The 12,020-nt window shown below is 52.7% G+C and overlaps 1 protein-coding gene across 1 annotated transcript in view; it reads right to left on the reverse strand.

Moving 5' to 3' along the window:
* Positions 1-12,020, reverse strand: part of GRHL3 (grainyhead like transcription factor 3) — a 34,363-nt gene that overhangs the window by 12,751 nt on the left and 9,592 nt on the right. Inside the window, exons 2-8 of the mRNA XM_032302869.1 lie at positions 9,462-9,648; positions 6,185-6,246; positions 4,584-4,929; positions 4,248-4,321; positions 3,626-3,779; positions 3,312-3,423; positions 1,795-1,889 (exon numbers count right to left, since the gene is read on the reverse strand). Of these exons, the coding sequence (XP_032158760.1) occupies positions 1,795-1,889; positions 3,312-3,423; positions 3,626-3,779; positions 4,248-4,321; positions 4,584-4,929; positions 6,185-6,246; positions 9,462-9,648 (1,030 nt within the window). The remainder of the gene's footprint in view (positions 1-1,794; positions 1,890-3,311; positions 3,424-3,625; positions 3,780-4,247; positions 4,322-4,583; positions 4,930-6,184; positions 6,247-9,461; positions 9,649-12,020) is intronic.

The raw sequence follows: 12,020 nt of genomic DNA on the forward strand, positions 1-12,020 counted from the left end.
TCCAGAAGACCACCTTCCCGCTGGCCTCGAGCCACAGGGGTGAGACCCTGCCCCTCTGCGCCCTTGCCTACCAGCTGCAGCCATCACTGGACCTGTCCCCCGCCTTTTACAGCCAAGGAGACAGGGGCTCTGGGCAGAGAGGGGAGCTGCGGATGTTTCCACATGCCAGCAGAATGAGCCTGGACTTGGAGCCACCCGGCCTGGGGTTGGGAAGCTGGACTCAGTCACTCACTGGCCATGTGGCTTTAGACGAGTGCACTAACCTCACAGAGCCTCAGTTTTCTTACCTACAAAATGGGGATAATTAAACCTACTTCATGTGGCTGTGAGGGCACGTGGCGCCCCTAGCGGGCTTGGCATGCAGTGACCTATTGCGGTGAGTGGGACCACTGGAGTCTCAACTCAAAGCCTAGGAGGCCCAGCCGACGGTGGGGTGAGTCCAGCCCAGAGACTCCCTGGCAGGCTCGCCTGGTGACTGCCTACCTGACTGACTCCTCCCTGGGGTGCCAGGGCCAGATCTCACTCCAGACTGGCCACTGTTCCTTGGGACATTTCCCTTGGAAGTGATCCTGACCTGCCCAGGTAGGGGTGGGGTATGGGGCCTTTGTGGACCCCCTTCCCTCCTTGGCTGTGGGGGCCAGGCCCCCAGACGCATACCAGACATACCTCCCCCTCAGCCAACTCAGCCCTAATGCAGCTCCCACCCAGCTCACACCTGAGAAAGACCCACGCCTGGGGGCTTCAGGGCCTGTGAGAAAATCCCAACCGAAACCCACCGCTCCCTTCCGACGAAACTCTTTCCCCGCCTCCCGGCACCAGAGGCCCCAGCTCCTCCTTCAGCCCCTGGTATCTGTTTGAAAACGAATAATCCCTCACTTTTGTGCCTCCCTTTGTGTTTTCAGAGCCCCCTTCAGCTCTGTTTTCTCCAGGCAGCCACGGCGGCCCAGGCCCGTGAGGCTAGCCCTCCAGCTTGTCCAGGCCAGAAAAGTCCTTGCCATGAGCTCGACCCAACCCTGGTCTGAGAGGGTGGGCCTGGCCCAAGGAGACAAAGGACAGGCCCAAGGTCACCCAGCCCCGGCTCTCAGACCAGTGCCCTTTCCACAATGCAGGCTCTCCAAACAGGAAACCAAGCATGGCACAGAGAGGCCCAGAGGCACACAGCAAGTTGGCCTTGGGCACTAAGCGGCTGGGATGAAAAAAATCACCAGAGGCTCCACTTTCAGGCCTCTCGGATGGGTCTGGCACTGGGCCCGTCTCTGAGACGTGCATGATTCTAGGGAATCTTCACCACAACCCCCGGAGGCAGACTATTGTTCCCTTTCTATGGACATAAGAAATGAAGTCACTGGGACTTCGGCCTCCTCTAGCAGAACCCAAAGCATTCTTCCTGCACCCCTGACTGGCCTGCAAGTTGGGAAACCTGGCGTCATGGGTGGCTGGCTGTGTGACCTCGCACGTGGCTCGGTTTTCCCATCTGGTGAATGGGTGGGTGCGATTCGCCACAACAGCCCCTGTTGCTGAGCCAGGGCGGCCTCTACCCTTTACTTATCGCACGTGATCCTCATGTGAACCCCCTCAGTTGGAGATATCGTTGGATCCCAAATTTACAGGCAAGGCACTGGTCCAAGGTCACAGGGCTGGGACATAGGCCTAGCCTTTCTAGAAGCCTGCGCTTCTCTTCCACTCTGTATCCTGCCCCCTCCACAGGTGCTCTCATCAGAGCAGCTACCACAATTCTAGTTCCCTACTTGGGGACTTCTGAGGTACCCAGCCCTGCCACGGCCATGCACTGACCTTGGCCTCCTCGTTGACATTCCACACGAAGGACAGGGCGTTGTAGGCTACCTCCTCAATGTGCTGCACGGTGTTGAAGTTTTCTTTGCAGTCCGCTGGAACCACAGGGGACCAGAAGGAGAGTCAGGAGGAAAGGGGTCTGGGGACATGCTGGGAAGGAGGCTTTTAGGAGTGGAGTCTAATTCCTGGCAGGGATTTTTACCCTCTCCCCACAGAACCATGCTTCAGTCTGGCAGGGGAGACTGATGGTCGTGCCTGGGTTACAGATGGGAAAACTGAGGTCCAGCCTGGGAAGCAGATATGCCCAAACCCCAGAGAGAATCCCTAAGTTAGCCAGCTAGGCCTGGGCCCTCATCACTTTTGGGCGGAGGTTTGCATTTTCAGCGGGATTGGGACTCAGAGGGTCTCCCAGAAACAGTAGCAGCAGAAGGAGTAAGAGCGGTGCCAGCGATGGTAAGGGGCCTAGTAAGTCCAGGACTCCTCACGCCGAGCTACTGGACGGAGAGTGAGCAAACCGTGGGATGGCCACCACTCACTGAACAGGATGGCGAGCCCTCACTCGATCCTCACAAGGACACAATGAATCCTCAGTTTAAATGTGGAAAGAAAATGAAGCTCAGAGAAGTCTGGTCACTTGGCCAGGGTCCCACATCTTTCAAAAAAAGGCACAGCAAGGACTGGAACTCAGCTTTGGCCCCTCGACACAGGCTCCTGCCCACTGGCTGTGTGGTCTCTCAGACAAGTCATGGGAGTGTCCCTAGTGATCCGTTCTCCAGCGCATGAGACTTCAAGGCAGAAGAGACAGCACTGGATGCAGGAAGGGCAGCTGGCCCTATCCCACTTGACAGCTGGAGAAACTGAGGCCCAGAAAGGGGAGGTGACACAGGTCACACAGTCAAGAAAAGAGTGATGGAGTCAGAACCTGGAGGCCAGAGGATGGGTGGTGCCTCCCACACATCCCAGGGCCCAGGACAGAGATAAGGTAGCACCCTAGTCCCTTCCCTGTGTCCCTTCCCCAGGCCCCCTCCTAGCTGACAGAACCCCAGGGGCCCAGCTCCCAAAGCAGAACTGCCTTGCACTGTCCTTCCAACTTTCCAAATGGGGCTCCTGTTGTCTTAGGCATTTGTATCTCAATGGGCTAAGGCCAACCCCCAGGGGGACAAAAAGGCCAGCCTCCCAGGGGTCTATTTATCAGACACTCCTGGGGTCTCTAGGGCACTGTTTACCCCAAAGCAAACAGAAAAGAGGCCCCTGCTTCCAGCCCACAGATGCAAATCCCTGCAAACCCCCCTCAGTGCAGGACCTGCAGACCGGGGCCAGGCAGGCAGCTGGGGTGAGAACTCAGTCCTGCAGAGATCACAGGAGGCTGGGGAAGGGGGCAGGGCCAGAAAGGCCTGATTGGGCTGTGTGTGTGTGTGTGTGTGTGTGTGTGTGTGTGAGAGAGAGAGAGAGAGAGAGAGAGAGAGAAACAGGGAGTGTCCAAGAGAATGGGAAGGGGGCCTGGGGGGGGCTCTCACCTACGTCGATGACACGCTGCTTGGCAGTGGGTTGCCGGGAATGCCAATGCTTCCAGAAACGCAGCTGCTCCACGGGCACCTTCTCGTTGTCGAAGACCACCATCACCACACTCTGCAAGCACAGGGGGCCGCCGTGACCCTCAGCCTCAGGAGAGGCCCAGGCAGTCCCAGTCCCCTCCAGGGCCCTGGTGCAGCCCTCCTGCCCTTTCGCCTCTGTGTCCCCCACTCCATGGCAGGGGCACCCTCTCCCTAGGGTCCTTGTCAGTCCAGGCCGACCCAACCATCCTAGCCAAGCTGCTCCAGGGACAAGATACCTTGACTTTGTTGGAGGACAAGGCAAGGCCCTTGCCGCCTGCCGGGGTCCGCAGTGTGATGGGGTAGAACTGGCCCTTGTTGAGGTAGGCCATTGGCGACTCCCCTGACTTGATGTGGATGGCTTTGGGGGAGCCCAGGGTATATTCAAAGTCACTGCAGGGAGGAGAGGGGGAGGACAGTGAGGCTTGAGCAATCAGGCAGGAGGATCCCGGAAGGCAGTGCGGTAGGAGGCAGAGGGTGTGCTGTGGATTTGCTGTGGGACTTAGGGAAACCATTCTACCTCCCTGGGCCTCAGTCTCCTCATTTTTGGAGTTTCTATTTAATGGTTTCATTGAGCCACAATCTTGCTGAATAACAAATAATGGAAACTGGAGAGAGCCCTGAGGGGAGACAGAGCCTCAGGGGAGATGAAGGGCAACAGAACCTCAATTTTTTAACAGGGCTCTGAGCTCCCTCTCACAGCCCAAGAAAGAAGCGTGGAAATCTGCCTCTCTCCTTTCACGTGCCTTCACTCCCCTCTTTTCATTCACTGACGATGCCTGCTCTGGGGATGGTGTGAGGCTCTGTCTGTAGCCTCTGCCTACCGTCCAAGTGGCCAAGGTTCCAGAGGGGCTGAGTTACCTCTTGGGACTGGGATAGTCCTCTGGACACGGGGGTTCTGGGGACGTTTTCAGGATATCTGGGAAGAGCAGCGACTGCAGAGAAACACAATTCAGAGAGAATAAATGGCCACGTTTGGGCTGCTGGAGCCTCATCCCAGAGATGTCGCATATAGCTGTGCAGGTTATGCAGTGTACAACTGGGACAACAGTACATGGCAGACCTGCCTCAGCTCTAGGACTTTTTATTCCCAGGATTCCAAACCTCTGATCTCCTCTCTGTCTTCTCTCCTTCTGCACAGGCATGCACATATCCAGGGATGCTGTGAGGGGTACGGGGGAGGGGGTGGGCCCTCACCTCCTGTGGGTCATCTTTGAAGGTGCTGTCAGGCTGCCAGCGCTGTGTGGGTGGCACCCCAGGAATGCTCTCAAACAAAGAGTTGAGGGAGCTGTTATCGTACATATCACTGGTGGGCAGCAGGTAGCTGTCCACAGAGCCAGCTTCCAGCTTGCTGGGGCCAGCAGGGAGGGGAGCTGCCTTGCCCGGAGTGGGCACTGCCCCCTCCAAGCTCATCAGGTTATTCTTCTTGAGCACATCTGGGTACTCTGGGGTTCCAGACACATTCTCTGTCAGGAATTTCATGAGATGCGTGGGGCTTTCAAGGGGAGCGAGGTCCATCTCATATTCCATGCCATGGTAGTACCTGGGGAGAGAGGAGGGCTGGGTGAGTGCACCTCTTCTCTCTGAGGGGCGAGGGGACCCTCATCTGGACAGGAGGGTGACCATCATGCAGACCCACTGACCTTTAATCCCACGTAACGTTAGATCTTCCCAATATGCATGAAGCAAGACGCGGTAATAAGCCAATTTGTCACAGGGATGAGCAGGGAGGAGGGCTCAGGGTAGAGGGGAACAAACATCTGCTTTATCTTTTACGGTACTTGGTCGTTTTAAAAACTGAAAGGTCATTTATTTCTTATCCAGAATCAAATGTCCCCACCTTAAAACAACTGGGAAGTTATCTACACAGTGTGTGTGTATGTGTGGGAGGAGGGGACATGGATATTACAGTTAATGCGGTACAGTTAATATATGTTGAGAAAAAGGTCTAGAAGGATACACTCCAAACTGTTAAGGTGGGCAGGGAGTAGGCTTACAGGAAACTCTTACTTTCTACATTTCTATAGAGTTTGAATACTTTGTAGCCAACGGGTATTACTTTTGTAATCAAAAAAGCTAACAACATTTTTAAAAATTGGCTTTCAGAAAAGGCCCATGCATAACTCTACGGTTCCTATCCTGGAGGGGCCCTGAGCCGGCTGTGTGAGCGGTAATGCCTGCCTTAGCAGCTTGGATTTTCCGGAAGGCACTAGCAGTAAGCCTGGCCTGGGCTGCCTTCTAAGAGGAGGGAAACATCAGTGCCCCGAGGCGCTCAGGATACCAGGGAAGAGGCCCAAGAGAGCCAGAGGAAAGAAGTATCAGAATCCAGGTGCCCCTCCCCCAGGCCAGGTCTCCCTCCACAGGGAGGGGGGTTCTGGAGTTAGGATAGAAAAGCTGTCTTCAGGGCTTATTCCTGGACCTTGGCTTTGAAGTTTGTTTTCTGTAAACTCTAGCCCACAGGGGCTGCAGGCTTCCTGTGAGTGTGTGTGAGCCTCTCACATGGACCAGGGTTTCATCATCACTTGGTGGGCCCTAGGCTCTGGCCTTCACAGACTCCTTCCTCCATAAAAAGTATTTTAAAATACCTTTTACAACTGCACTGGCATAAAGATAGGTGTAATCCAGGTTGGATTATATTCATTGTTTTCTTCTGATTTTAAAATAAATTCTAACACTTCCATGGGCCCTAAGAGTCCGGTGGGCCCTAGGAACTGAGCCTTCATTGCCTGATGGTTAAGAGCCCATAGGTGGAGGGGAGCATGAGAAAAGGGCTGAGAGGGGGGTTGGGCAAACCTCACCTCTTTCCTTGGTCGTTCCGGCCCCCAGTGCTAGAGGACAGGATCCGCTTCTCCTTGGGGCCCTGAGTGGAGAGAAAAGAGGGATTTATACATTTATGGCAAGATAACCCCCGTCCGGTGGACTTGGCCAGACAGAGGAGCTGCCTTGGTCACTGGGGGAAAATCTGTCGCTCTTTGGAGTGGGCAAGCCATCGTTCAGCCTGAGTCCCAAGTTAGAGAGTGAGAAGTAACTAACCTAAGATTGGCAGCTGGGCATCAAGGAACTTGAAGTCAGGCAGATCTGGCTTAAGTTCTAACTTTACCAATTAAAAGTACTATGAATTCATTCTGAATGAATGACTCTACCTTTATGAGACTCAGTTTCTTCATATTTCAAGTGGGGAATTATAATACTTACTTCAAGGGTATTTAAAGATTTAGTAGTAAAAATAATGCTCGCTTTTTTTTTTTTTTTTAAGATTTATATATTTATTTGAGAGAGAGAGAGAGAGAAAGGGAGGGGGGTACGGAGAGACAGAGGAAGAGGGAGAGACAGAATCTCTAGCAGACTTCCCGAGGAGGAACCCGACATGTGGCTTGATTCCACAACCTTGAGATCATAAACTGAGCTGAAATCAAGAGTTGGCTGCTTAATGACTGAGCTACCCAGGTGCCCCTTGCTGGTTTTTATTTTTGACATTTTATTTGTAAGTACTTTCTACACCCAATGTGGGGCTCAAACACATAACCCCAAGATTAAGAGTTGCATTTTCTACAGACTGAGCTAGCAAGGTGACCCTTGTTTGCTGTTTTTCAGTCTAGTACTTCTTGTGTACTTGACCCTGCATTAAGTGCCTTCTGTGTAGTCTCTAATTTAACCTCTACACCACTCTGTGATAGCTACTAATGTCATTTCCAGTATATAGATGAGGAAACTGAGGCCTGGAAAGGCTCTGTTGTCTCAGTGGTTAGGAGCATGGACTCTAGATCCAGATTTCTTGGATTTCTTGGTTCAATTCCCAGATATGCCACATACTGGCTATGTAACCTGGGGGGCAAGTCCCTTAACCTCTCTCTGCTTCATTGTTCTCATCTGTATAAGGATAATAACAGTAAAACCCACTCCAGAGATCACTGTGCATGCTTAGCCGCACCTAGCACATGGAGAACTCTATCTAAATGTGAATTTCATAATTATAATGTTGTCATATCTTAGAGCACTCAGGTCATTTCAACCTCTGGCTAATAAAGCCAGAACCAGGTCTCTAACCCAGCCTAGGGACTCCAATGCCTAGGCTCTTACTCACTCCCCGTGGGAGAGCATGCAGGAAGGCACCTGGCAAAGAGCCTGGCTTTCAGGAAGAAACCAAACACTGTTACGTTTAGAAGAATATTACCCAAAACCACATCGCCTGTTTGTGGCCAGGTCAGGTCTTAAACTCCCAACTCAGCGCTCTCTGTACATCATGAGACCCTGTCCTTATTACCCACTGTTCTGAACCCAGAGTCCTCTTGAAACGGAGAGGTGGGACAGGTGTTTTCACTACAACCATGACCTCCAGAACCTGTCTCCACCATTCTGGCTCTAGGAATGGCCCAGGAAGATGGTACTGGATTTTACATTATGGTCCAACCTGTAAATCCCAGGCTGGGGGTTAAAGCCAGGCCAAGGATTCTGGCTCCCACCACGTCTCCAGTCTGAGATAGTCAATTCAAATTTCTTTTCCATCGGCCTGGGCCAAACGCTATCAGCACGCTGCTGGTCTACTGCAGAGGAAGTAAGGTAACATAACCACACCGCTCCAGGGTGAGAACCAAAGCCAGAAAGAAAATTTGGGGCCTTCTCATATCCAAGACCACACTTCCTATCCTTGGCCTGTGAGTTTACACGGACAGGGTGCGTTCCCCCTTGGGGTAAGGTAGATAAAATATTTCTTGGGTCAGTAAATTTGAGGGCTTATTTACAAGGTGGCTTTAAATCTTCAAGTTCAAAGCCAGCTATCTCAATAATTGGCTGTTTATGTTTCCCATTCTCAAATCTGGGAAAGTCTCTTGGAGCAATCACCGGGCCCAGGGAGAATGAGAAAGTTTGCTATCGTGGGACATTTCAGACGGATGGGTAGGGGCTGCCTGGAGTACTAGCTTGAGAAAGATTCTTCAGTCTCCTATGCCCCAGCGAGAAGGCAGGCTGGAATCCATGGGCAGTGTCTGGCACAGGAACCGGAAAAGGGGCTCTGGGACTGTGTTATGCACCTGTGATTGCCCATTGCTCAGATAGAGGAGGGCCTCAATCCTGTTCTCAGGTGCTGACAGTCTCCTAGAGTCAAGGCCAAGGCCCTGGAAACAATGAGAGAACCAAAACGACTCTGTCAGGAGGGGTTACGTTACATAGAATGGCAGCAAGGATAGGAAGGAAAATCAGACACTCCAGAGAGGGACAGGTGATGTGGCAGCCCAGCTTCCAAAGGGAAGTGACCTTGGGAAGAAAAGGAAAGGAGTCGGGAGCAGAAGGCATGTTCTAGGTGGTGGGGTGGGGATGACAGGGCAACTGGGATGATCTAAGGGACAGGGGCAGAAAGAAGAAGGCTGGGCGTGCCGCTGTGAGGGGCTGTGCGTGGCCGAGGCGTTGAGCCCTTCCATCAATACACACTGGGTGCTGCGCGTGTGGCAAGCAGGATGGGGTGCTGAGGACTGAGTAACGATCACCACGTGCTTCCTGTCCTCCAAGAGCTCAGTCATGGGGGAGATGAAGGAAAAAATGCATGGTCAGCAACTTTCTAAAGACAGAGTCAAGGGGCGCCTGGGTGGCTCAGTGGGTTAAAGCCGCTGCCTTCGGCTCAGGTCATGATCTCAGGGTCCTGGGATCGAGTCCCGCATCGGGCTCTCTGCTCGGCAGGGTGTCTGCTTCCCTCTCTCTCTCTGTCTGTCTCTCTGCCTACTTGTGATCTCCGTCTGTCAAATAAATAAATAAAATCTAAAAAAAAAAAAAAAAAAAAAGACAGAGTCAAGGACAATGATGGGAGTTGCTGAGGGTCCCCAGAGAAACAGAATGGGAAACTTAAGTCTTCCCTCTTCTCAGTGAAGGAATGGGGTGACCTTGAAACTGAGATCCAGAGCGGAGAGGAAGGTCTAGTCAGGGGAAAGGGGAGGGGGTCGGGCCGAGGGAACAGCCTATGGGAAGACCCAGAGGAGAGAAAAAGCATGGTGTGGGGCCAGGGGTGGGCTGTCGGGCCAGGAGGCCTGAGAGCAAGGGTGTGTGTTCAGTCAGAGGGGGAAAACACAGTGGGCACAAATGTACCATGTAGTAGTCATAGAGGAAGCTCAGGGCCGCAACGCTGTCATCATCGCCGTTGACTCTCATCATGGCCTTCGTGGCGGCTGTCAGTGGGTTTTCCAGGTAGGTCTTCCAGGCCTCATCCTCACTCGTGTAAGGGAACTTCTGGAAGTTGACTGGGTCGTTCTTCAGCAGTCGCACAGACCTGAAGCTGGAAGGCAAGCAGGGAAGGTCAGATTTAGGCTGTCCCAGAGGAAGGTCCATGGAAGGTCAGCCTCCAGCCAATGCCCAGGAATTCAAAGAGTTACCAGTCTTGCCAACTTGACCCTTCTTCTGCCGCATTTGGACAGCTTGGGGCAGTAGAACATACCTGATGTTGGGAGCTAGATGCTTTCGGTCTATAACAAATGTGGCCATGACCTGTGGCTGTCGACCTGAGGCCTGAGTCCCCTCATCTAGGACACCAAGACCCTAATCCCAACCTTGCAAAGCTTCGCAGAGGATTCAATAAAATGCTTCTGTGTAGATACTTATTCAAGGTGATTTAGCATAAGGAGGATAGGAAATCATGACAAGCTGCAAAACACAAAGTTTCTAGATAATCCAGTGTGAGAAGTTCCTCTCCAGACCGTGAAAGACACAGAAGGCTGGTCATCGTTGCAAGTTAGGGAGTGTGGTGAGGAAGCCGGTGGGCAGAACCTGGACTTGGGAAGTGGCATTTCAGACCAACATGGACTGCGGAGGGCCCGGGCAGCTGCCCAGATGCCAGGAACTTGTGGGGGAAGGGAAGGGGATGCTGTAGGGCACCGGACGAGGCAGAACCCAGCTCTGTGCTGAAAACTCAGATACATACCAGGCAGGTGGCCCAAGAGTCAAGTCACATGGGCTCAAAGGAAAAAGATCAAGGAGAGGGTCTTCAGAGGAAAAAGACATTTTACTTGAGGGCCCTCGGCACTGGGAATGATACCATGCAGACATGTGAAGCGGGAGCATCGGGATAGCGACATGATGCAGAATAATAATGACGTCATTATTAAAAGTCATACCTAACCTTTTTCAAGCATCAACCATGTTTTAGGTGCTAAGCTAAGCACTTTCCATGAATTCTCTCCCTGAATTCTCACAACAACCAAGTAAGGCGGGTGCTCTTCTTGTCCCTATTTTATAGACAAGGAAGCCGAAGCTCGCAGAAGTTAGGGGGCTCGCTCAAGGTCCTAGTTTGTGAGTAGCCCCCAGGGCACTCAAGCTCCAGCAGAATGGGGGCTGTGACTGGGGATAAGGTTCTCAAACCTGAAGGGTATCACAACGACGTGGAAGGCTTGTTTTTAAAAACAGATTTCTGGGCTCCACCCCGGGCATTTCTGATTTGATAAGTCTGGGGTAGCTGGAATTTGCATTTCTAACAAGCTCCCAGGTATGGTGCCACTGATGCTGGTAGTCTGGGGACCACCATTTGAGAACCACTGCTGTAAAATGTGCTCTTGATGGTGAGCAAAGGCCAGAGGTGGGAAAGTTCCAGTGTGTTCACTTTAGAGTGAAGAGTGTATGAAGGGGGGTGGCATCCGAGAAGATGGGAGTGGCTAGACGGGGACAAGAGAACCCCAGTGATGAAATGGGCACTTCATGGCCTGATGCCCCCTGTCTGAAATGAGCCTCTTAGACTCTCTCATGTTAGGGACACAGGAACAATGTCACCTGACATTTACCAGAATATGTTAGAATGCTCTCCATCCCTAAACTCTGCTCCTTCTAGAACACTACGACATAAGGATCATTGGCTTTGTTTTACAAATGAGAGAGCCTGAGACTTGGAGAGGGTAAGAAAATGCCCAAGATCACCCAGTTGGTCCACAGCACAACAAGGATTTAAGCCCAGGCTTGTCTAGTACCAAAGCTGTGAGCTTTCCACTGAGCCGCACTATTTTACCATAATGCAAGAAAGGGTGACATTTCAGGCACCGTGGCAGAGTTGTGGGTGAGCAAGGAAGTGTCCCCATGCTGGCCTGCAGCTCGGGCCTACGTTCCCAGACAGAGAGTGGGAACAGCAACCAGACCACACCCAGGCAGGATGCGGGCAGGCAATGGCTCTGCCAGGGGCTTCACCCAGGGCCCAGAGCACTGCTCCACCCCTATCCCCATCTCCCTGGGTCCCAGGGTGCGGAGCACTGGATCTGGGAGGGAGGGAGAGAGAGCTGTCACACAGGAAAGAGAAATGATAGAAACCTTCCTGCTTCAGAGGTGCAGAAAAGGAGGCACACCCCGAGTTTCTGCTGCAATAAATCAGGGGCATTAAGACGGAGAAGTAAGAAGGAGGCCCTTCCTCCCTGCCTCCTGGGCCCAGGAATAGAAGAACTTACAGAGCAGACCCAGGGTAGCTGGCCCCAGCCCCAGGCTAAAGGAAACTCCCCAACCAAGGTGTCATGGGAGAAGCAGGGAAAGGTGGTGGACCCCTCCCCCAACCCCACCATGTCAGCTGGGATCCCCAGTGCGAAGCACTATTCCTCATTTGTAAAATGAGTCTCATAAAAGCATCCAACACGTAAGATCATGAGATTATGAGGACTGGGGGCATCACCACATGGG

Source organism: Mustela erminea, chromosome 10 (assembly GCF_009829155.1).
Source record: "Mustela erminea isolate mMusErm1 chromosome 10, mMusErm1.Pri, whole genome shotgun sequence".
Classification (NCBI taxonomy): Eukaryota; Metazoa; Chordata; class Mammalia; order Carnivora; family Mustelidae; genus Mustela; species Mustela erminea.